The sequence below is a fragment of the Falco naumanni genome, chromosome 8 (genome assembly GCF_017639655.2).
Source record: "Falco naumanni isolate bFalNau1 chromosome 8, bFalNau1.pat, whole genome shotgun sequence".
NCBI lineage: Eukaryota > Metazoa > Chordata > Aves > Falconiformes > Falconidae > Falco > Falco naumanni.
In genome coordinates, this window is record NC_054061.1 from 17,380,172 (window position 1) to 17,404,171 (window position 24,000).

At 37.9% G+C, this 24,000-nt stretch overlaps 1 protein-coding gene across 1 annotated transcript in view; it reads right to left on the reverse strand.

Annotated features, from left to right (window-relative positions):
* Nucleotides 1-24,000, reverse strand: part of SLIT3 (slit guidance ligand 3) — a 530,317-nt gene that overhangs the window by 494,385 nt on the left and 11,932 nt on the right. Inside the window, exons 3-4 of the mRNA XM_040604595.1 lie at nucleotides 13,589-13,660; nucleotides 9,656-9,727 (exon numbers count right to left, since the gene is read on the reverse strand). Of these exons, the coding sequence (XP_040460529.1) occupies nucleotides 9,656-9,727; nucleotides 13,589-13,660 (144 nt within the window). The remainder of the gene's footprint in view (nucleotides 1-9,655; nucleotides 9,728-13,588; nucleotides 13,661-24,000) is intronic.

Consider the following 24,000-nt stretch of genomic DNA (forward strand, 5'->3'; position numbering starts at 1 on the left):
CAAGTTCTAACCTTGTGTATAATATATGTTCTGAGGATTTTCGTAGCTTACCCCAAAAACACTTTCTATTTTGCCTTTGTGAAAAATAGCATGAATTATTTAGTTTCAAAGTTATACTGATATCCCAACCCTGTGGTACGCCTTTCAAAGAAAATTCAGTAAATTCTTGTGAGTGACTATTGACCAAACTTGTGGCTACAGGTTTTTTTGAACACACATTGTCCTTTCTTGTGCTTGGGACCAGACATTTTTCAGAGTTGTGAGAAATCACACTGGTATCTAAGGTGGCCGATACCTAGTTGTCTAAATGCCTCGATGGAGCGGGGCCATAGCAATCAATAGCACACACAGCTGGACTATGCTGCAAAAGTTAACAACAAAATATTTTCAAGGAAAGGCCAAAACTGAAAAGTTGCACTAGAGAAGAAATTGACAAAATTCTAAAGGAAATTCATGTATTTTGGACTCCAAAAAATGTTAAAATGATCTTAAAGTTTTAAGTACATTTCACTTTGGGTTATGCATTTACTGGTCACACTACATATGAAAGTTGATTTATCATTACTGGACAGTGTCATGCTACTGTAGCCAAAACAAAGTAACATTTTCTTGAAAATTTAATACGAGTGACAGAATACATTATTCACTATATGAACTGAGTATGTGCATGAAATAGGCCATACTTGAGTATTTTCTTCAGTCCTTAACCGCTGCAAGAAGCTTGACTCTATATGGAAATGTATGTTTTGGAGATCTTACAACATTCCTTTCCAACAAAAGTAACTTTTTGGACTAATAGTTCCAAATCCCCCTCCCCCCACAACAATTTTATATTGACTGTATGTTTGGATTCTGGAAACAGCAAGGAGTTCTTTTAGATTTAAAAAAAAATTAAAACCAAGTCTTTCGCAACCACATCTAGTGTGTCATTTACACGAACAACTAACATATCTCTAAATTACTGGTAGTAGCGTAAGAAAAAAAAATAAAAATCAGTGAAATCTTCCAGAATAACCAGTGCACACTACTGACAGATAAGTGAAGTATGTAAGCCTTATCTTGGGAACAATTATTTTGGCTGTTTGAGCCAAGAGCAGCACATAAAGCTGAATCAAAAGCAATACAAAATTAATGAGCTTCCTTCTTTCCTTCCAAGAATTAAAAGGTGAGCTGTCAGCTTGAGCCAAGGTGGGACTTGATAAGACATAGTACTTACATTCCTCCCCAATGATTTACTGAAATTTACTATTCACACTCAAGCTGTCAATATCTATTTTACTATTTCATTTTTTAATTTGTAGACACACATTCCCCCATATATATACACCAAGAATTACCAAATTCTTGCTACTGGCTTTGTCCTGCGTGATTCTAAAGGTAAACTGAGGTATCGACCACACAGTTATGTAATCCACCATTTGCATCTTATATAGCAGTTTCCACCATACCTCATTAATAAAATTTGTACCCATTATTTTATCTTCTCTCTATCGTTACATTCCTTAGGGAGGCTACCGATTTTGCCTGGGGTTTTGTTAAGCAAGTCTTATAGGAAACAGGGATTCCTTATGGGTGAGTTGGCAGCACTCCTTTGAAGTCAGATATCCAGCGTGAGCTTCCTGCAGTGAAGGGCAGCTGGAAGCCCATTAAATACCTCTGTTCTAGACAGGAAAAAGCAGCAGAACTGTCCAAAGTGTCTCAGCCCCCTCGCCATGAAAAGGACAACATACCCATAGTACCTAAACTGCAGACAGATAAATCAGTAGAAGCAAAGTAAGATTTGGAAAAGATGATAAGCAGTTTAGTTTCTTGCAACAGACGAAAACCAGAAAGCATTCAGGTCTACAACTGATTTAAAATCTGCCTAAATCAGTATCTTGTTTCCCACAGTGCCAATATACAGATGCATACAGAGACATAAGAACAGGTAAAGAATGTATGACACTCCTCTACCAGCTTTGCTAGCTTTCAATGTTTTTCAGCTAGACTCCTTAGCTGGATGAGGTTTTTGCATATTTAGTTGCACTCAATAGATACCTCTTTCAAGAACACAGCCAACCTCCTGATGACCACCTGTGAACTTCTATTTTAGTCTTTTATGAGCTCCAACATTTCAGGATTTCCCCACACACACACGCTGCCATTTCCCTATTCTTCAATGCTGAACCGCCTGTACTGTATTATTTCACAGTCACTCAATCTCATAAGGTGCTTCTACAAATCTTCAGAGTGGGCATTTGGATTAAAACTGCCCATGAAGCAGTTTTCTGGAAGGCTGTATAAATATGATGAGAGATGGAGTGGCCTGGGTCTAAGTCACTCTGCTAACAGAGTTAATTTTATTATGCAGGTTATTTTACAGTTAATTCCAACAGCACGAGAGGCAAATTCATACAAGTTGCCCTTTCAAAAGGAAAGGACAAAGCCTGAGGTCTTGGCTCATAGTTTAGTCAGTTAAATAACTCAAGGCAGCTCCAAAAAGTTTCATCTGGCTGGAAATGATACCTATGCTTTGAAGGACTGGTGAATCTAGGTACCAGTAAGTGGAAAGATTTCATGGAGAGCTCCAAGATTATATCCAGGGAAAAGAACATCAGCTCCAAGAATGAGTCATAAACATCCCAGGTTTCAAGTGAAGGTGTTACCCAGTCCACAAGCAGAGAAGACTCTTTCCCCTTGGAAGAAAGGAAGAGCATTGCTGCAGACTAGCTCTGCTTTGGCTACACACCAAAGATGAACAGCTCTGTGGCAAGACACGGCTGTGCGGGGAACAGCAAGTCACCCCGTTTTTACAATACATGGAAAGATGACACAAGGCAGGAGATCATGGCACTCAAGACTAGCACTGCATGGTGCAATAAGCGTGGTGGAACAATGAGCAAGTAGAAGTAATGACAAAGACTAGTAAACCTGTAGTAATTCACTCTCAGAAAAGCAACCCTAGGCGGCACCTCTCGTGTTGATGCCCAAAGAACTGCACACCACAGGAAGATGCAACATATCCCTGCAATGAATTTGTACACCACCTCAACACATGAACACTTAGAGACTCAACTTTATCCTTCACATGGACATCAGAAACCAAGAGCTTTTGTTTGGCTTTTGCCACACAGGATGAACTAGAACTCAAAGATGGCTCTCATGATGTTGCTTTGGGCCAGCCATTCTCTGAGACTAAGACAAAAGAGAGAGCTCTCCAGAGCACATACGACTTCAAGAAGATTTAGTCTTCCTCCAGACTTCTGGCTCTGAGTCTGAAGCAGGATCAAACTGTGGAACTCTTTTTGTGCAATAAGTTGATGAAGGAACTCGTCAACTCAGCTGCTCTTTGAGGGTGTTGCTGCTCCTCTACTGCTATCGGGTTGAGAAAACTACACAGATGAAGGACTTCTAATAATGTCGTCCTCACTTAAGCAGTAAAAATGACATTATGGCCGTGTGGAAGGAAAGACCCACACTCCAAACCAACACAATTCTTGAAGAAAGGAGTAATGCTGTACCCATGCAAGTTGACCCAAATAGTCACTCCAAATAAATGCATAATTTTCCTACATACTTTATGAGAGATTCCTTCAGAAAAGGAAGCCTTGGCCACACCCCAAACTAGAGAGTAAAAAGGAATGGAAGTGACTCAAATAATACTTGGAAGATTCTGTGGTACGGCATGCTCCATTCTCCATGACTGCCCCATTGACACACGGGAGTAAAACCAAAAGCACTCCTTCAGGTATGCACACCAAAAACATTCTAGCTCATCACACTGGACTTCTCACAATGTAAACAGTCACACGGACACTCATTGGAAAGGCAATGCTAAGCTTGAAAATGCAAGGTAAAAAAAAGACTACTTTTTCAGACATTGGTTATAGAATTCCTTTTTGGTTTTGGTTTGTTTTTTTTTTTTTTTAACTAGAATAATTTCTCAGAATATATGGGACAAACAGTATTAATAATATTAATTAAATGTTAACCCAACATGAAAAAATATTACTTGAACTTTCAGTCATCAGCCAATGCAGTAAGGAACTTCATACTGCTAGTTCACAGGTGCAGGCAGCACCAGAACTATTCTTCAAATCAGGAGAACAAGAACACACCCGAAAGTGTCACGAACTGAATTTCATTTGTTTTATATTCTTTGCCAGCTCTCACAGAGAGTGGTTAAATTTACAGCTGGTCTCTTTTAGAAACTGGTTTCCCCCATTTACAAAAGATCACATCACCAACACAGGCTGTGGTCTGGGATTAGGCAGCACAGGTTCATCTGGCCCTGCCGATGGGGGGTTGCTGCAGCAGTATTTTTGCCCAGTGTGAAACAGTAACTGAAGACTTGGCAGATGCTACACCCAGTTTCTCAGGAGTGAACCGGGGATGCTACCACCTTTGGTTTGAATGCAAAGAAATGCACCCCTCTGAAATGCAAAGACACCATAGCCTCAGGGTGACTCTAGCAGCCACAACTGACCATTCCCACCCTCCGCAGACGGGGAAGGCCAACTGTGAAGAGCTGGCTTGGTAGCAGAATACAGGCAAAAGGTTATCGTTTCTCTGTCCTAAAGCACCGCCTGTTCTTGGGGAGTTTGGTAGCAAACCTGGTACTCCACCAACTCGGGCGTGGTAGCTTGAAAAGGAAGAAGGAAGTATGCAAGTAATGAAAGTGATTACATGTCAGATCACAGGTCTAAATCCATTTTAGTGTGTCTTTGATCTCCAGCATTTCCAGATAAGCGTTTTATGATTGCCGATTTCCAATTAGATTAGATATGTTATTCATAATGTCATAGGGAAATGGAGACACAAAACAATAAAGCTTTTTTTCTGGAAGTTTATATTCAAACTGTCTTGCATACTTACAAATCTACATGGCTTCATAAACGTTTAGTGTTTGCAGTTCCAGAAAAACATCTAAACTGCACACACTGCAAGCCTTGCCTAAACACTATAGATTTGTCCATGCTGCCAAAGATTTGCAATAAGCTTTTGTTTACAACAGCAAAGAATTGTCCAACGCTTTTATTATTTTGCCCACTACTCTGAAGCACTTAGCAATCTTTCCACTCAGCATGTTAATTATGGAAGATGCTTTTTGTATTACATGATTTATTTAAAGCCTGTTCAATCTCCATTTATGAAATCCAGATTGTGAAGCATCACATAAAAATTTATTCTTCTCCATAGCATCTTTGGTCACTTATAGCAATTTTACAGTACACTATGCCAAATAAGCATACTTTAATACCTTAATGAAGCATTTAGGAAGCTACTTACAAAGACTCAATGCACAGTAGCATCTCTGCAGTTGAAGATAAAAAAAAAAAAAAATATTCTATTTTGACCTCTGTCCTGGCACCCACAAGACCAAACTCATACATGTATACGCTAGGGTTAAAATCTGGATCGTAGATTTTTCGTTGGTTTTGTTTTGGGGTGTTTTGTGTTTTGGTTTTTTTCCCCAAAAACTAATTCTTTTTCCCGACTTTGAAAAGATTTGATTTGGCCATGCTTACACATTTTTCCCCCCTCCTCTAAACAACAAAAACACATTTTTAGTGTTTTCAGATGTTGAGATCTTTTATGCTAGCTAAAGACGCTAATTTGAGTAGAAAGAACGAGCCATCAGCCAAAGTCCATTCTTTTGAAGATAATACAGTTACGTGACAATTTCTGGCAGATGGCTGTGGAAAAAGTCAGGATTGGTTGGTGTCTGATATCCTGCTTCATTTTTCACATAAATGTGTAATGTATATCTGTCTCTAGAAGAAATTTTGGTTCATCTTTTAGGCCCACTACTATGCTTCTTTGTTTTTGATCCTCTTTGCACATGAAATTTCATAATAATTTTCTCTTAAAATCATATGCTGTGTTAATAGCAAAGCATACAGGTGAAATGCTAAAATCCAAAATAAATTTGGGTATAATACATTGTGCCAGTATAGCTTTGTGTTTGTATGGCCATATGCACGCTACTTCAAACCACAGTGGAAAAAAGAGAGAAAAAAAAAACCACCAGGAAAGAGGATGAAGGTCAGACCTTTTGCAGTTAACTATTAGGAAAAAACTGCAGAAAGCAACTAGAAAAAAAGAACTTTGGTTTCTGAAACCTTCCGTACATCAACAAGCACAGGTGTTGATCTGAAACTGTTACCCTGCTACTGGCAAGAAGGGCAGACCTATCAAAATTTACAACTGGCACTTTCAAGTTGTAGCAGAACTTTTCCATAGCTTTTTACATGCTTATTGAACAGATGCATGCTGCCCTGCAAATCCTCAAATCACTCAACATCAATTAGTAGTATTTTTTGGAAAGAAGCACTTCAGAGCTAGAGGAAAGGTGATAGCTAGAGAAGCCCGGGAGAAGCTAACAAGCCTGACAGGCGACACACCGAGGTGGTGCTAGCACCTCAGACATACAAGTCACACTGTCACACAGGCTCTACAGCCTTTCCCCTGTTACACTGCATATGAGCACTGCTGATTTGCCTGACACTCAACAACAGTGCAACAAGTAGAAGGCAGTACGCTCTGTGACCAATTAGCTACATAGATATATATTAATGTTGTCTCTTAACTGCTTGACCTTTTACGGTCAGCTACCTCACAACTAATCTTTATGTTTTGGGATAAAACTATAGAAACTTATTGGAATAAACCCACTAGAATAATTTCTGGTTTTCCACTATGGTGAGCACCACTAGACATTCTCAAGAATTCCAAATCTTAGGATTCAGCTGGACAACTTATAATAAAACACACTGAATTTTATTAAAAGCCAATGGTTACAATTCCTGTATATTTGGGAAAGCTGAGTACAAACAGGCCAAAGTAGTAAGTGGCTTCTACCATCTACCATCACTTCATTTCTCAGCTTTGTACTGTCTGCCATTTTAACGTACTTTGCATTACGTGCTTCCTTCAACTGATATTGCCCAACTTTTATTAATTTAATATACAATTTTTACAATATCCTGCTCTATATCTAAATAATGCCTGTAGATGCTCCATTGGAATTGTGAGCATCAATCTCACACACACACACACTAATATATATATAAAAAAAATCTTAAAACTGAGAGAAAAATCCAAGCAACTAGAGAGCCATCATCATGGTGCTTTCGGCAGCAGCGTCTAACATCTTCACAGATATTTTATTTAAAATTTATTAGATGGTTATCCAGGACATTTCAAACAAAGTTCCACTAATGTACTCAGTTAATAACAATGGACTTGCTTCAAATAGCCAAACAAGTGAATATACATTGAGCTAAAATAATATTCACTTCAGGTTATGCCCTTTGAATGATTACCATGGGGTGGGGAGTGGAACAATATACTTCCACAGTTACTTTGAATGAAAGACCTTTCTATATGGTATTTTGCCAGAAAGAGAAATTACTCCTGTTTTTTAAAGTCTGAACCAATGCAGCTGCTTTGTTTAAAAAGAAGTAAATGATTGCTTTTGCATTCACTTCAATAGATCAAAAAAGAACATTATTCCAAAATTGAAGCAATATAAGCAATTTTTATTTGTTATTTGAAAGAAATTAAATGGAAAAAAGCCAGTTTTTTAAAATCCAGCCAGCATGCTTTCTTCATTAACATTTTGCTATGTTTGACAATACTTAATAAAATAGCTTTAATATTACCTAAAATGTTGCAATTTAGCCTTTATAAGTTATGCCAAACTTTCCACAGTTCATTCTCCAAAGCCTACTGACTCATAGCAAAAAAAACCCAAAAAAAAACCCCCACGAAACCAACCAGATTTATAGTTTTGTTCTAAAAATGATTTAAGCTAAAATACCAAAAAGTTGTAAGTTTCCAGGCCTCCCTTTCATACTACATTAATTTAGGAAATATTTTAATGACAGCAATCCTAAAAGAGAAGCAGAGATGCAGTACGTTTAACAGGCCAAGTTAAAAGTTTGCACGGAGAGGGAGGGGGGAGAAGAATAAAAAGGCTTTCAAACATCACACACTTAAAGAGACACTATTAAAGGTATCATATTTCCTAACTTTGGGTTTCACAAAATACATTATGGTCATTTGCTAACAGAGCAGGCTGTACAGAAAAACAGCAAACCGAGGTGACGCTTTCTGGTTACTAATAGCTTGCCCTTCTCCCAGATTGTTTTCAAACTCATTCCATAGTCCAACTAAATCTATCTTTATCTAAATAGATGAGAAAGATTTATTTGTACACACACATGCACACACATAAAATGAGCTTAAAACGAAGACTTAGCAGCTAGGATAATGACTCTCAAAGGTGAGCTGCAACATGAACAAACTCTTTTGCAGTATTAAGCTATGGTTAATTTTGGAAAATTAATCTGATTATATTTTTTTACTGCACAAGAAGTGTGAAATAAATCAGATATGGCAAAACTCTTTCCTGAATGTGTTTTCTAATTGAATATAGGTAAAAATGGGTTATAAGCAGAACTTAACTCATCTCCCTTATTGCCATAAATGGAGCTTTTGTAATTCAAGACAAAAATCCTGAGTAAACTGATTTTAAAAGTTCAGCGCACTAGTTAAACAACTTCAATGCAAATCTGATCCTGAGATCATCTGAAACAGTTTTAGTACGGCATATGCTCAATACTCCAAACTTCCCTTGAACAATTGCTAGCGGGAACTTAACTCTTGAAACGGCTTTAGAAAATATCAATTAGAAAGCATCAAGTCCTACAACTAATGCCTTGCAGATAACCAAGTTAACATTCAAACATAAAACCCCTGCTTCTCCACTTAACAACCAGGCATTCCAAACCAGCTTGCAATTTTGTTCTAGTCACTTACCTCTAAGAAAGAATAATTCCCAGAAGTATTTCAGTATTACAGAGATTTTGTTCTGCTCCCACCATAAGTGGATAGAATTAACCTAGCTTTACGATAATGCTAACCAGTACACCCAACTAAGGAGGAGCAATTGGATATAGGATTACTTTTGTACTTTTTGATATATAAGCCTATACTCATGGAGGGCCAGTAATTTTCTATAAATTGGATTTTGGATTAAGAGGTATCTTATATTCACCCTTTTCAAAAAACAATGACTTTAATGCTATCAAAAGCAAAGGAAATCCACAGTCTTTTTTCCACTAAGTCTTGCGTGATATCCTGGAATCCACTGCTATCAGTGGCATTATACAACTTTAAAGGAAATTAAGCTAATCAGAAAATTAAGTCTAAAGGCAGTTGTAGAAATACTGTGGTTCTCAAAGGAGACACCGGCAACTTCCACTAGCATGGATTTATATATATATATATGTATGTGTGTATTTATATATATATAACCAAATATGTAAAAAATATATTATAATGTAAGACTATTATAAGCAAATTTTTTTTCACCTACAAATCAGTTTTAAGAGTTGCCCAGATAACGTCCTTTTGATAATGTTATGAGGATTCTGGTGTCACTGACAGTTCTATTTTCTTGGCAAGCAACTGTACATTTTCTTTCGAGCATTAGCTATCATGAAATATAAATTCAACTGTGTTTAAAAGTATACTTTAATTTAGGTAGATACCCACCACTCTTTCTTAAAGGAAGTTAATTTTATACACATGAAATATTATGAATTACCATTAACAGCGAGGTAGAAAAAAAATGTAGATTTTCCATCAGTATATAAATAGAGATACTTACAGCCGTTCAAGTTGTTTTAGGTCCTGAAATGCTCCACGTTCTATCACGCTAATCTGATTTTCTTCCAAGTGTCTGCAATTCCAAAAATATCAGTTAATTTTAAGACAACAGAATAAAAGAGCTTCCCTGCTTTTCTTCACATAGGCTACAAAATTGCTTTTCACAGAAGTACCAATAACAGTTATAATTAAGAGATTATTATTAAAAAATCTGGACAGAATCGGTCACTAACTGGAAAATGATTCAAAAATTGCTTCCTGACCACGAGATTTAGTAAACATTTTTGTACCTGAACTTTTATAATCATAAACATGCTGAGAGGTTACACTCTTAGTATATTACTCTCGCTTTTTGTAATGTAATTGAGATAACTGACTCCTACAGCCCATAGCAAGAACCCACTCAATGTCAACATATTTTTTTGTCCAGCCTTGACGTTCTGCAAAGATTTCAGACTTGTTCTAGAGTAAACCATTTGTAAGGAATCCAAAGGAGTTGAATCCCTCCAGAAATACAGCTACGGCAGCTGCGACAACTGTATGGAGTCCCGCTGTACAACAGTGCGGGAACACAAGGGAGAAGTCCCAGGCTTCTGCTGTGTCCAACCCTGCTTTTATTCATCCCCTGAGACCGAGACTAGGAGAAGTTATAAGCAATGGAGAATGACTTCTCTTTGATTTACTCTGTGCAGGAAACAACTATTCATTTACATGGCAGAAATGCTCTCTGTAGGTAAAGTAGAAGCCAAGGAACAGAGACACCAATAGCCCAGCCTAAGCAGACCTTTTCCCTCTCTCAGTGCTGTGCTCCAGCACACACCCATGTTCTGCTTCTGTAAGAGCACTTAGACACTTGGACTAAATCTCCAGGCTCTCTGAACATTTTATGTGGCTTTAGCTAAAACATGGAAAGGAAGAACTTAACAGACGGTAAGTTTGGGCTCAGCCAAGACTAACTAGTGAAAAAGCACTAGTATTGCCTGTTCTTAACAGCCACTGCTCACGCTCCATCCTATGAGGATGCTCAGAGCTGTTCAGTTGGACAGTGGTTGAGAAAACAGACAGCAAGAGTATTCCACAGCTAAGACCACATATGAAGATTTAAAAAAAATAAATTTTAAAAACCCAAACGTGAACCAGAGAGGCACATTCCTAAAAGCAGGGGGAGGAAAAACTGCATGAGGAAAAGGAAAAAAGGTGAAGTTATAAGGGATAAGTTAAAAGGACAAGGTGCACAAAGTGTGGTGTCAGTTTGATACTGGAAGTTTTCTTCTGTTGTACTGTTCTATCACTTGCTTGTTGTCTTCACTCTGATGTCTGAAAACAGGACTACACCAACTTTCTAGGAACTCTGGGACAGGCTTCACACTTCTGTGCTTCCCACTATGCCCCCCTCACCCATGGAGGGAAAAAAAAGTGGAAAGAATAGGGTGTCAGCAATGTAGAATAGCCAGAATCATGAAGAGACCATAAGAGTAAGCAAAGAAAAATCTGAAGGACTTCTAGAGAGCAGAAGTGCACAAAGTAAAAAAAGCTGCATCAAGTAAAACAAGGAAAACTTCAAACATCACCAGAAGGGGAACATGTAGAACAGGGAAATATGCAACAATCAACAAAAATTAGTATGTTAAACAATGAAATGGCATGTCTTGAGTTTCAGACGGTCTTCCTAAGTTGGAAGACAAAACCAATAGAATTTTTATTTTTTTTAATAGATGTATTCTGGTTTTAATCCTGACTACTTCTCCTCACTACTCAAAGGCTGAACAAACAAGTTACATAAACCTGTACTGAACACAGAAAAAAAAAAATTACATAAAGACAGCAGTTGCATATTTTGCTTATTGTTAAGGGCATTCAGTGTAAATGACTGCAGCGGCATTAGGCAATGTCTGACACCATAAAAACCCAACCAAAGCAAACCAACTGCTGACATTAATGATAGTATAGTACATGTATTTTAATAGATTTCTAAAATGGTATTGACAGTTGGGATGGGAGCCAAGGAAATCTAAATGACTCCACTACTAGAGATGAGAGAAACCAGAGCAATGAAAGTCTTCCAATAGATTTGGAATGTTTTCTGCGTATATGACCACTTGTTTGAAAGTATTAAGGTAGCAGGAGAAAAGACTTGCCCTTTCATCAGCAGGATTCAATAAATATATTGATTGAATTATCAACTAAGCGGTCGTAACTTCAACAGTTGCAGTTTTAAAGACTTATCTTAGAATATACTCCAAGGAAAACACTGACTGCAGGGGGCAGCCTTAAGAATTACAGAAAGGAATTTTCAGGGGGGTGCTGGTGACAATACTTGCATGTTCCTTAACTTCTGACAGCTGCTTGTTTCAGAAAAAGGGGTGAACGGAGTGAGAAAACCAACCTGCCTCCGTCAGTGCTGGGACCAACTCAAGGTCAGTTTTTATTTTAGTCACTAAAACTTGGAATTAAGTGCAACAGTTTAGTAAAATACTGCTATGAACTAGATGGCACACACAGAATGCAGTCACTATTGCATAAATGGCACTTGAGAAACAGAACTAGATAATTTTTTTTTCCAAAGTAAAATTAGAAACTGAACTTTACCATTGGTTACTGTTAACATCAATAAATACCTTTTTTCACATTTCAGAAACATTTTCAATAAAAACGTCTTGGCCACTGCTTTTAAACATACAGCTCTACACATAGGTACAATTTCCCCACTGACATGGCAATGTTTCTCACGGAGAACCTCGCATCGCTACCGTAGCGCTCAGTGCCCACATACAGGGCCAGGGAAACAGAAACCAACAGTGAACTTGAAACAAGAGCTCCAGAAACACTTAAGAACCCAGGAGCACAACCTCAACTAGCTCAGTACAGTACATTCAAAGCTATTTGGTTCTCTTGTCTGGCTTTTTTTTTTGCCCCCCACCCCACCCCCCATATACACCCAATTTAAAGCTATATATTCGATTTTACATATAAAATGAATGCAATTAACTTAATTTCCACAAGGCAAATACCAGATCCTCACAATATTTCTGCAAGAGGCCTCGATATCTAGGTCTGCTTCTATGTTGATGTGAAAGGGATCTAAACTACCTAATGTAATTCAGACAGCATTAGAGCAATTTCAAGAGGAAAAATGAATTCACTTTAAACAGAAAGAACCTCCAACTTTTCCTGAAAGGAATGAAACAGTTCCAGAATCTATATCTTGGTCTTTTAACCCAAGATTATTTTCTTAAGAAAAAAAAAAAAAGCTCTATGTATGACTACAATAAATATCTGTGAAGTAATCCTAATTTTCATCACTAAATTAATGGTGTTATTTGAGGTTCATAGAAGAGAAAACAAGAAAAAAGGGAATGACTAGTGCTACAGACTGTTTCCCCTTTTGATGTTCAAGGCTCATTTAGAAGTACAGTTAAGCACCTGATTGATCCTTCCAAATCAAGAGACAGCACCATCTAGAATTTTTTTACTACTTCAAATTAGACTAAAAAAATATCACAGGTTTCCTTGTGTCCAACTTCCACGGGTATCCTTAATCAAGTTCTGCTTCATCTTCTGCAAAAGTGCTATTAATGGGACTGTACCTTAAAGCAACCAAATTCTGAAAGTCTTGTTTGCTAGTGTTTCAGAATAATTGATTTATGCACAAGTGATTGTAAAGTGCAGCAGAATTTTCACCACAGTGTTTATTAAAAGGCAGTGAGAAGCACAAACAATCAAATAGCTCTGAAACGACATTCAGACTTTAGCATGAAAATAAAATTAACTGACTCACATCACAAACAGTTCCAGTTGCCTGGTTTAAGATACTACTAATAACTGAATAACGTGCAGAAATTACTAGCATTTGATCTCTAGAATTATGGACATTCTTAGTACTAGCACCCCAAAATAGTCTTTTAAAGAAAGGTAAGTTTTGTGTTATACTCACAAGACGCGGAGATTCTTCAGTCCTGTGAAGTCCGTCTTTGTGATTCTTGTGATATTGTTTTTTTCTAGATCACTGCAGAGGAAAAAGAAACCAGCATTCAGACACTGTAACTGACATCCAAAATTCTGTTCGCAAAAAGTATCTTTACCACCCAGAGCATCTATCTATCAGCTCCTCAAATTGAACAAACTAATGCTTCCATTAAAATCTCACAAAGCAAGTCATCAATCCTGATGCATTTTTCCTCTTCTTCTGAGCACACTGCTCTCATACAAGCAGCTTCTTCCATTTTCATTTCTAGTAGTGGTGGTCACTATATGCTTCTTGCTCCCTCAAGACCACAATCTTGTAAGAGGCTAAATATATTCAAGACACAATTGGCGTAATACAGCTGAAACAGAGTACTTGGCCCATAAATGAAGATCACACTCTGAAGATCACAATATTAAACCCAAGTGAGTCTACCCTGTCACAGAAACACCTCAGCTACACAAACCTTAAGCAGAGAATGACTTAACTTTAGTCTCTTAAGTGTGGTCCTACCCAGATGATTACAAGACTTGTAAAGTTATAGAGCAGTTAAGAGGTGGTTTTTTTTCAAAGATCGTAATTGGGCAGCCTCCCAATCCCAGCTTTTCGGAAATGCTCGTTTTAAGAAGATACTGTTAATCACACTGACCTGTTTCCCATGTGTGTTCACCCTTTGCCAATTCCTACCTTCTGTCTTTAAACTCTCAATTTCCTAACACCTCTGTTATGCGCCAACACATTTTCATCATGTGGTCACATACCAAGTATTACCTCCTGCACACTCTTGCAGTCTGTGCTAATTTATGCTCTAAATTCAAAATTAATAAGTAACTGCCAGCCTTTCCATGACAGGGAAAACCCACTGTAACCAGACCTTGAGCTGCCCACTTTTCTGCAGCTTGTCTTTGCAGTCGGTGCACCAAAAATACAGAAGAATTTCATGTCTAAACTTACATCTTAATAGAACAGACATCAAAATAAAACACTCTACTTGGAGACAAAAATCTATGTAATTCAAAGTCGAGTCTAATCACAAATAAAGGAATTTATAAACCAATCCTTCTTGCAAGACTGATCTTATACTTAGAGAGAGCTCTCCGTACACTAACTGTGGTGCCTGCAGAGTCACAGCAAACCAAGAAAAACTCCTTTTGTTTCCCAATGTAAAGAGATTCTGTCATTTCGCAAGGTCATACCGAATACCTGCTGATGCTATAGGTCCTGGGTTGCTGTTTTCTCTCCTCTAGGCTTGCCTTCGGTAGGCAGCCCTCCAGCTGTCCCAGCTGGGCATGTGCCATTGTTTGGGGGTTGGGTTTTGGGGGGATTTTTTCTGTCCAGATTGTTCTGCCTTGCCTAGCGCTGACCAACAGGGACAAGGCAAATAGCTAATCTTTCTTCCTGACCTTCTGCCATGCTTATTTTAACATAAGCAACATGCCGCGAACTTAGAATTAACAAAAACAGATACACTCTCCATCATGTCACCACAAATTTCTTCTGAGTATCAGCTTCCCAGATACAAGAAGCCTTTTATAAAAAATACATTTTCTAATATTGCAGTAAACATTTTATGTCTACCAAAAGATGCTAAACATAAAAAATACAAGCCTTTTGGCATGCAAACTGTTACCCAAAAAGCATCTAGTATTTTTCTACATATCATGAGATTGTAAACAATACATTCTGACAAGTTTTGTTGTCTACTGCCATCAAATGAAAACAATCTAATATGAAAAAATAGCCATGAGGCTAGACATTTTTTTTAGAAAAAGGGAACGTGAGATCACAAATCCAGATTTCCTATGCAATTGATTCTTCCCATAGCTCTTGTATAAAAGTGCACTGGGATAACCTCTTGTATTTAGAAGGTTCAGGTTCTCTCCCATTTCTAATAAAATTCAGTAACAAAAAGCAAGAATACAGTATTATTTTTAATTACATTTGGCTAGCAAGTAATACTGCAAACAAAATGTGGAAGTTCTTAAAGTGCTGAGAGCAGTTTAATCACTTGTAATCATTCATATACCATCCTACAGAGTGAAAAAGTGCTTCTGGCTGGCACAGTTTCCAGAAATTTTTTATCAAACACGCACTCCCATACAAGCCTTTCAGTATGGCTGCTACTTAAGCCAGACTTTTTTCACCTTACATGGGGCCCTATCAGTAGGATAGAACTACTAAGAAACACATGAGTGTTCAGGCATAAATGATTATTTCTTTTCAATCAAGATATTATTGTTTTCTGCTGACATGAAGTAGTATTTTCCTAAGGCATCGAATGAAAAAAATTGTCATGGTAACAAATTTAATTTTTCTAGTATGAACCACATTGCCAAATAAAGGCAGTTATGTATTTTGAAGTTTAAGCTTGTTAAAAGGTACCTTTTCAATATTCAGAGAAGACACAAGACTGATTTTTTTAGTGTATCTACCAACTTCTCCAAATGCTTCTAACAATGAAAACAAAAGATTTTTTTCCTAATAAGAACACTATCCTTCACTTATCAAAAATATAAGCATTTAGATGACTACAAGTAATTGTATTCAATTAACTGAGGAAATAATTCTTCATATTCCAAAATATATATAATTGTTTTCTCATGTGCATGCCCAAGATCTCAGATGCAAACAGATGTGGAATTAAGCTCCTTTTAATGTAATTTTAACATGTTGGTACATTCACTTACTGGAATTGAAAAACTGGGGGGAAAAAAAATCAAACCAAAACAAAAACCCTACACAACTAACCACACAAAGAACTAAATTCAGTACAGTATAAGGCTTCTTCATAACTGAGGCTAGTCTGTCTGCAATGACAACGATTATGCTCATGGTTCTTACTGACAAAAACCCCAGCCTGAATTTCTACAGGTTTTGCACCAGGGACAAACCAGCTACAGTTTAAGATCTCCATCTTTTCCACAGACAACAGGAAGAACACACACATTAAGGACTACGTAAAAAACAACAAAAAAAAAGAAAACCAAAAAAACCCCCACACCCAACAACCCAAACTTTACAATTTGGACCAATAATTCTATACATTGTCCACAATGAGAATTTTTCACTGAATTCTGCCATTAAAAATAGAAGCCATATAGGCACAGGATACGTAATGTTTTTGCATTACCTTTTCCAAGCATTTGCATCAATCTTATAGTGAATCTTTTTAAGCTATAAGCAAGACATCAGCAGGAGCCAAGCAGTATGAGAGATGCAGCAGGAGTAAGATGTTTATAATATTGAAATTTAATTCTGATAGTTATTGATAAATGCAAAAATAATACTAAAAGAATTCTTCAATCATAAAATGGTTTAAAAACAAATAAACTTTTAAGAGTTAGTTTAAGCATCTTAGCACAGGACATAAATAATAGAAGGAATATATTCTCCTGTTAGGAAATCATTTTCTTTAGCACAGATGAGAACTAAGGATAAGGATAATGATAAGGAGATGAGGGGGGTGGAAAATCTGTTCATTTCAACTTTACGAACAAGGCAGAGGGTATTCTTCCTTGACTTATGCCATATTTAAAAGAGGTCCATTAAAGGAAAAACCCACAAAACAACTACAGGGCACTTTCATCCCATGTACCAGCCATTCTTTTCCATCGGCCTTTATCACGTTGATCGAATCATGCTTTTCTCCAAGAATACCTTTCAATCACTGCCTACATTTTTCAGATTTTCCAGCTTAACTTCCTCTTCCGTTCTCAGTTCAGTTCTTCCACTCTGGTGCATCATTAACTACTCACTGGTGCATCAGCGTGACCTGATTGCAAAAAGCATCGGAAAGCACTGACTCTGAAGTAAGCAACACATAAGTAGCTTGCATTTTACTGCATGTTGTTTCCCATCTACTTTTGATGTCAGTCCTTCAGAAGCGTCCCCTTGCCTGTACCTCAGAAGAAGTCTAGCAACACACCACGCACTACGCAGGTCAGAATTCTCCCACGCTGGTAAGAATCAGCTGAGGTATATGGGACAGCACAGTGTCCTGTTTTTCATCTGTTTTGATAAGACTTAATTCTCCGCACAACTTTACTCAGCTTGAACAACTGTGTGTAGAGCTGCATTCCTATCCCATACATAACAAACTCTCTACCACACCACTGCTCCTTCCCAGTCCATGAGACCAGTCCCACACACACCAGCTCCATTCCTCTCTCCTTCCAGCCCCAAGAACACTCCTGCTGTTCAACATTCTTCCCCTGGTGAAATGTGCAGCTCCCCATTCCTTAACGAATACATATCTTGAGACAGCTTTCTCCCCTGCTCCTGCAGATGGGCACAGCCTCCATTGTATACATAACATCCATCATCCTATTAAATCCCTTCTGAAGGTTAGTATCTAGTCAAAGGTTTCCATCTCTGTAAGTAAAACTGCTTGGACAATGCTCTACAAAAACCATTCTTGATGAAGTTCGCTTTCCTCAAACGATTCCAGACTTTACTGGTAACTGCCATCTCTGCCTCTGTTTTAGAAAGCAGTATTTACCTTCCAAACATTGGCATGCTCTCCCTCGAAGCTTATCTGCCATTTGAAGAACACCAGACTGGAACCTTGATGAACCCCTATGTAAAACTTCCTCCTCCTGTTCGCAGCAGGTCTAACACTGCTGCAAAGCTGCAGATGGCCACAGGTTACCCCATTAGTCAATTAAACTTTGTGACTGCGAAGTTACTGAACTAATATGCAGACATTAGTGGTTTACAGCTGGTATTTGTGGGCAGCATAATATTTTATGTTTCCTTTATAAAGTTTGGCAGCTGATTATGGGCTCACTAGTGGGTTTCAACTACAAAAAGCTAAACCTTAACATCTAGTCTTGGTTGGCTTTCAAACACATCAGCGTTCAGAAGAACTGTTGGAAGCAAATGCAGCTCTGAAAAGAAATCATCTGGGTCAATTGCATGAGGAAAATTATACTGTAAAGATGAATTTAATTTATATTTAACTTCAAATACTTACATGCAGATACATTCATTCTACATAAGTTCTCGCTGAGCAGAATTCCTGCATTTTGCATAGTATGTCGGGACAAGCAGATCTTAGACCTTACACAGTGCATCTGTCTCACCCCACGTGCACACAAGCCCAGCTACTATCCTTTGTCATTTTTTATGTTCAGATAATATTGCCCCATCGTCCAAAAGCAACTATGAAAACTACATTAAGAAATAAAGGTCTCTCCTGGTGTGTCAGCAGCAAAGTTGATACCACTCACTTAAAAAGACACTGAAACTGTCATCTACACCAGCTTTGGTGAAGCTTTTGGTATTAGGTCTCTCTTGTCAATCTATTTTTATTTTTAGCCTAAAACATGCCACTACACCCACATGACAATGCAGGTGTAGTGGCACCTTCAAGCAAACAGACATGGAAATAATTGTTTCAGTGGGAATAGAAATATGATTTGGATTAGAATGGTACAAGACATCATTAAAGAGACCTTTACTCATAAACATGTCCTGCTATGTTCTAATAACAATTTAATTCAATACATATTTTGTTAGATGCTGAAGATTAAGTCACACAGAGTACATACACACTTGTTACAAACAGTGATGCTTGGAGCAACTGGAGCAAATCCTGCTTAATTGCAAGAATTCCTCTGAATTGCTTCCTCTTTCATTCTTCCTTAAAGACAACCTAGTAAATTTAAGACAGACTTTAAAATATTTTCAAGCATCAACATTCTCTGTAGCGTTCCAGTACGTAGCTTCAAAGGGCATTAGGAGTGCATGTTTCCTCCTTACATTACTTAGATTTCAGTTGATAATTACTCTCCTTAGCCACTCAACTCTTCCAAAGCATCCAGACATCATTCTCAATCTCCACCTTCTTTCTCAGACTGTATCATGTTTATGACTTCGGAAGTGCACCCACTTGCCACTTCGCACTACAGGCTTCTGTCTTCTAGACTCACACACCTTGCAAAACATACACACTCATCTTAGGCAGCTCTGAGCCTGTATTTCTCTAATACAGAGGATCAGAACTGGGTTTGACAACACATCACCACCACAGTAAAACACAACTCTTACAAAAGAGCCAGTAACAAAGGCAATGCTGAAGTCTTGCAACAATCTTCAAATCAATAATTCAATACTTACATATAAATAAAAAAAAATCCTTATGCAAAATTCAAATCCTTTCATATAAAATGATGCAAAAATTCCAAACAACACTACTAGATTGCAGCAAGTTCCTACTACTCAGATGTCATTTTGCTGCCTGCTGAACCCCCTATGCATTATAGTCTCCAAGATAATTGAAAGCTTGGGCCCCATCAGGGTTGAGTTTTGAACATACCCAGGTGAATCCCTAACTTAATTCCTCAATGCTTCCAAGACTATAGTTTGTTGGGGTTGGTTTTAAATCAGCTGCCCATTTTGCAGCCAGCTCTGCTTGCCTCGTTATGCTTTTCCAGGCACATCGAAGCCAAAGCCAGCAGCACAAGGACCAGTTCGCTCCCAGTACAGCTCACTAACGGTTTTGTTCGGGTTTTGAGCGGGTGAGGTATGGGCACTGTATGGGTTCCCAGGTATACAAAAAGACTCTCGGCCTGATGGTCTTACTGCAGGTGGTGTGTTTGCGTTAAGACAAGCTTCTACTTAATGCATTTTTTTAAGTTATGCTGTTTTCTGATCTGGAAAACCACCAGACTCCAGGCCTAACCCTGTAAAGTTTTTGGTCAGAAAAGAAGTCACTTCAAGTTGGTTCTCCTTCTAGAAGAAACAATTATTTCATTTGGTTAAAGCTAGTTACTGTCAGTAAGAGTTCCAGAGCAACAACATTTCCCCCCTTTCAGAGAACCCTCAGGTGCCAACCTGGCACACACAGTGGCATTCCTAACCACAAAACTGAAGATCACCTCCGATGTCCAAAAATTTTATGGCAGTAGCCAATTTTGCAGGTCAATGACAAACACAGGTCCTAGACGGGCAGTATTTGGGAAAATATTGATCCATTTGTCTTTAGTGTAGGAAGACATGAACACAAAATGAAAAGATGTACAAAGTGAAAATAAACTGCAATCTAAGTAGAAGGAAATCTAGAGCACCAGTTGCAACTTCATTCAAGTCATCAGATGTTTCTTCATTTATATTAATAGAGAATTCAATAAGAGCGGTAGAGAAACTGCATACTGTATTTAGGAAAAATTAACTGCCATGCACTTCAAAAGACAGCTGTTACCCACGTTAGATTTGTTCCTGTCCAACTGCTTTGTAAGGTAAGTATGTATTTCTAGTCACAGAACCTCAAACAAAATTTAGTTTCTGTTCCTGCTAAGTCTTCAAAGTGGCCACCACATACCAGCTCAAAACTGTACACGTTTGTGTCACATGTGGGACAAACAAATCAGCATAAAACCCAATACTCTGAAAATAATCTTAATTAAACCAATACCCCATGTAATCTACAGGGAAGGTGCATTTCTCTTAACCTCATTTTTTGGTATTTTCCAACAAGGGATGCATAACATTTTTATGTCACACAGAACAATGCAATTATGAACTAACAAAAATTCTCTTGTCCCCTAAGAACCAAACAGGTCAGGATCCAATACACCATTTAGAATTCACATCAAAAGCTAGGACTCAATTCACGAAATGTCCAGAAGTCCATGAAGAACAGAAGAAAAATAATTTCCCCACAAATTTAAGAGTTTTGAGGATATAGCACACATTCTTTGTTAAGATTAATTTGTAATACATTCCAAAGGATTTATTTTATATGTTAAATCAACTTGGCAGTACATTCAAAATGTGGAGCTAAAATTCAAGTGATAACAATTGAATATTGATTCCTGAAACTAAAGAGTTACTGATATTTTTCATTAGCCCAATTCCTCCCAATAACTCAAGCAGCACACATTCTTGGGAAACAAAGCTTTTATTGTTTTGCCATTACACTGTTTGTGCATTTTCGCATTCAAACTGGCAACGGTCATCAAGAAAAACTTCTAGCAGTATATTAGCTATAAAAGCAAGATAGGATGGTTTAGTGACAGACCGAGGTGCTCAATGCCTTCTTTGCATGAAGCCTTCAGTGACACAATACCCCAAATCTTTGTGTCTACAGACAAGGTTCGAGAAGGAGAGAAACAGCCAGGGGTGCCAGAAGATCAAGTCATCTCTTAAGAAATACTGACCCGTTCATGCCTGAGGGAACGGGCAGGATGGATTCGTTGGTGCAGAGATCTGGCTGATAAGGTGCACCCTGCTGTGACATCTCTGATACAGGTAAGTATTACATTTGTCTTTAAAAACATCAAAAAGAATGATATGGCAAAGTGCAGGCTGGCCAGCCTCATTCTGGTCCCTGGAAAAGTCAGTGCAAATACTACTGGAAGCGATTTCTGGGCACACTGAAGAGGAGATGACTGAAAATAGCCAACAGATTAACCAACGATAAACCACATTTGACCAGCTTGACTGCCTTCTATGCTGAAACATTGTGAATTAAGGGAGAACAATGTCTTTCTCTACACAAGGAACACTGTGTCCAGTTTTGGGCCCCTCCATCCAAGAAAGATGCTAATAAACTTGAGCAAGTCCAGTAAATACTACTGAAATGATCAAGGGACTTGACCACATCAGCTGAGCCTGAGGAAGCTTGGCTTGTTTCATCTGCAAAAGGGCAGGCTTTGGGTGATGGATGAGCAGTCTTCCAATATGTACCGAGGGGCTACACTGACCATGGAGCAAGGCTCTTCACTGAGGTATGCAGTAGAAGAGATAAAACGACCACAAAATGAAACAGGGTTGATTCTGGCTGTTTATAAAAAAAACAACAAACCTGTTATTACCAGCAGAATCAAGCTGTGGAACAGGTTGCATAAAGATGTAGTCGTTTTCAAGACCCAGCTGGACAAATCCCTATGTAACCTGGTCTGAATTCCACATTGGCCCTGCTTTGAGCCAAGGGTAGACTACAAGACCTCCTGAAGTCCCTTCCAACCTTAAAGATTTTAGGATTCTACATTTTATACAGAGAAAAAGGTAGAATATTTGTCGGGTTTCTGTTCTGGGGGGAGGCAAGGGGTTCATATGAAGCTTTAAATCTGAAGCACAAAGAAAACTACAGCAAATACTTTAAAACACAGTTGCTACAGAAACATGATTTAGTATGAAGAAGCCAGGATGTGCATATTATAAAAAGAAGTACCGTACTGTGTCATATTAGCCCAAGCATCGTTTTATTCATATAAAAAAAACCAGCCAGGGTTAACAGCCGCATATACAAAAACTTCATTTTTTTGCTTCTTTTCAATTCTGCATTTTATTTAACCATTCCTACTTAATTCCTCTAACTGTACCAAATCTTTCATAACCAGCGTGCATCAGCTGGCCGTATCGATATTTGTAGCTCCAACAGTTCAGTGATATGCCAAAGACCAAGCAGTCACACAGGTAAAAATCAGACAATGTCAAACATGCTTTGGGCCATATTTTCATTCAACTATCAAATGGACAATCTCATCAGGATATGAACAGATATGTGCCTGCACTTCAATCTTCATCGCTTTTGGACTTTAAAGGTTACCCAAATGAATTTACATTCAGTATTTCAAATACTAATACCTTGTAAATCAAAGTAAAACACAACCTGTGAACTTCACAAAAATCTTCCAAGAAGAATGACCATTCTTAAGTCTCAACATCATTACTAAAATTTATGGCAAACACACTTTCCCAAAATGTTAGTAATTTCTCCAGTGTGCTTAACACTAGTGTCAACAAAGGACTTCTAGAATGCAATAAATGAATTGGGAAACAAGGACTGACAAAATTTACTATTTTTCTTTTTGTTTTTTACCCTGACTCTTCTACACACTTGCCTTTTTTTATTGGTTTTTATTTTTTAATTCTATATACTATCAATCACAAGAGGCTCGGGGGGGGGGGGGGGGGGGGGGGGGGAAGAACTGCATGTAAACTTCAGCAAAATTCATATTACTTCAGGAAAATTCATATTACTTTATTCCACAAAGACAATACCTGATGTTTGCATTTAAGTCTGCATTTCACTTAACTATGTGGTATATGACTGAATATAACGCAGTGGAAAAACTGCTACTTGTTTAAGTGCTCTTTATTAATACAGACAATTTGATGCTTCAGACTTGAAATATTTCCTACCTGCCTCTGACTGCTGTCATTCTTGATGACTTGGGGAAAAGTTCTAGCAACAAATTGTTTTAGTGAAGCCCTACATGAAAATCAAGCCTTGATTTCATCTCCTTGCTCACCTTCAGACATGCACAGACTAGAAATTCTTCCCAGATCTTTTCCTGGAAATGTAATGGAGGTCCTTATGTTTTTTCTTCTGGGTTTTTTTTTTTGTTGTTGTTCAAGTTATTTGGGGTTTTTTT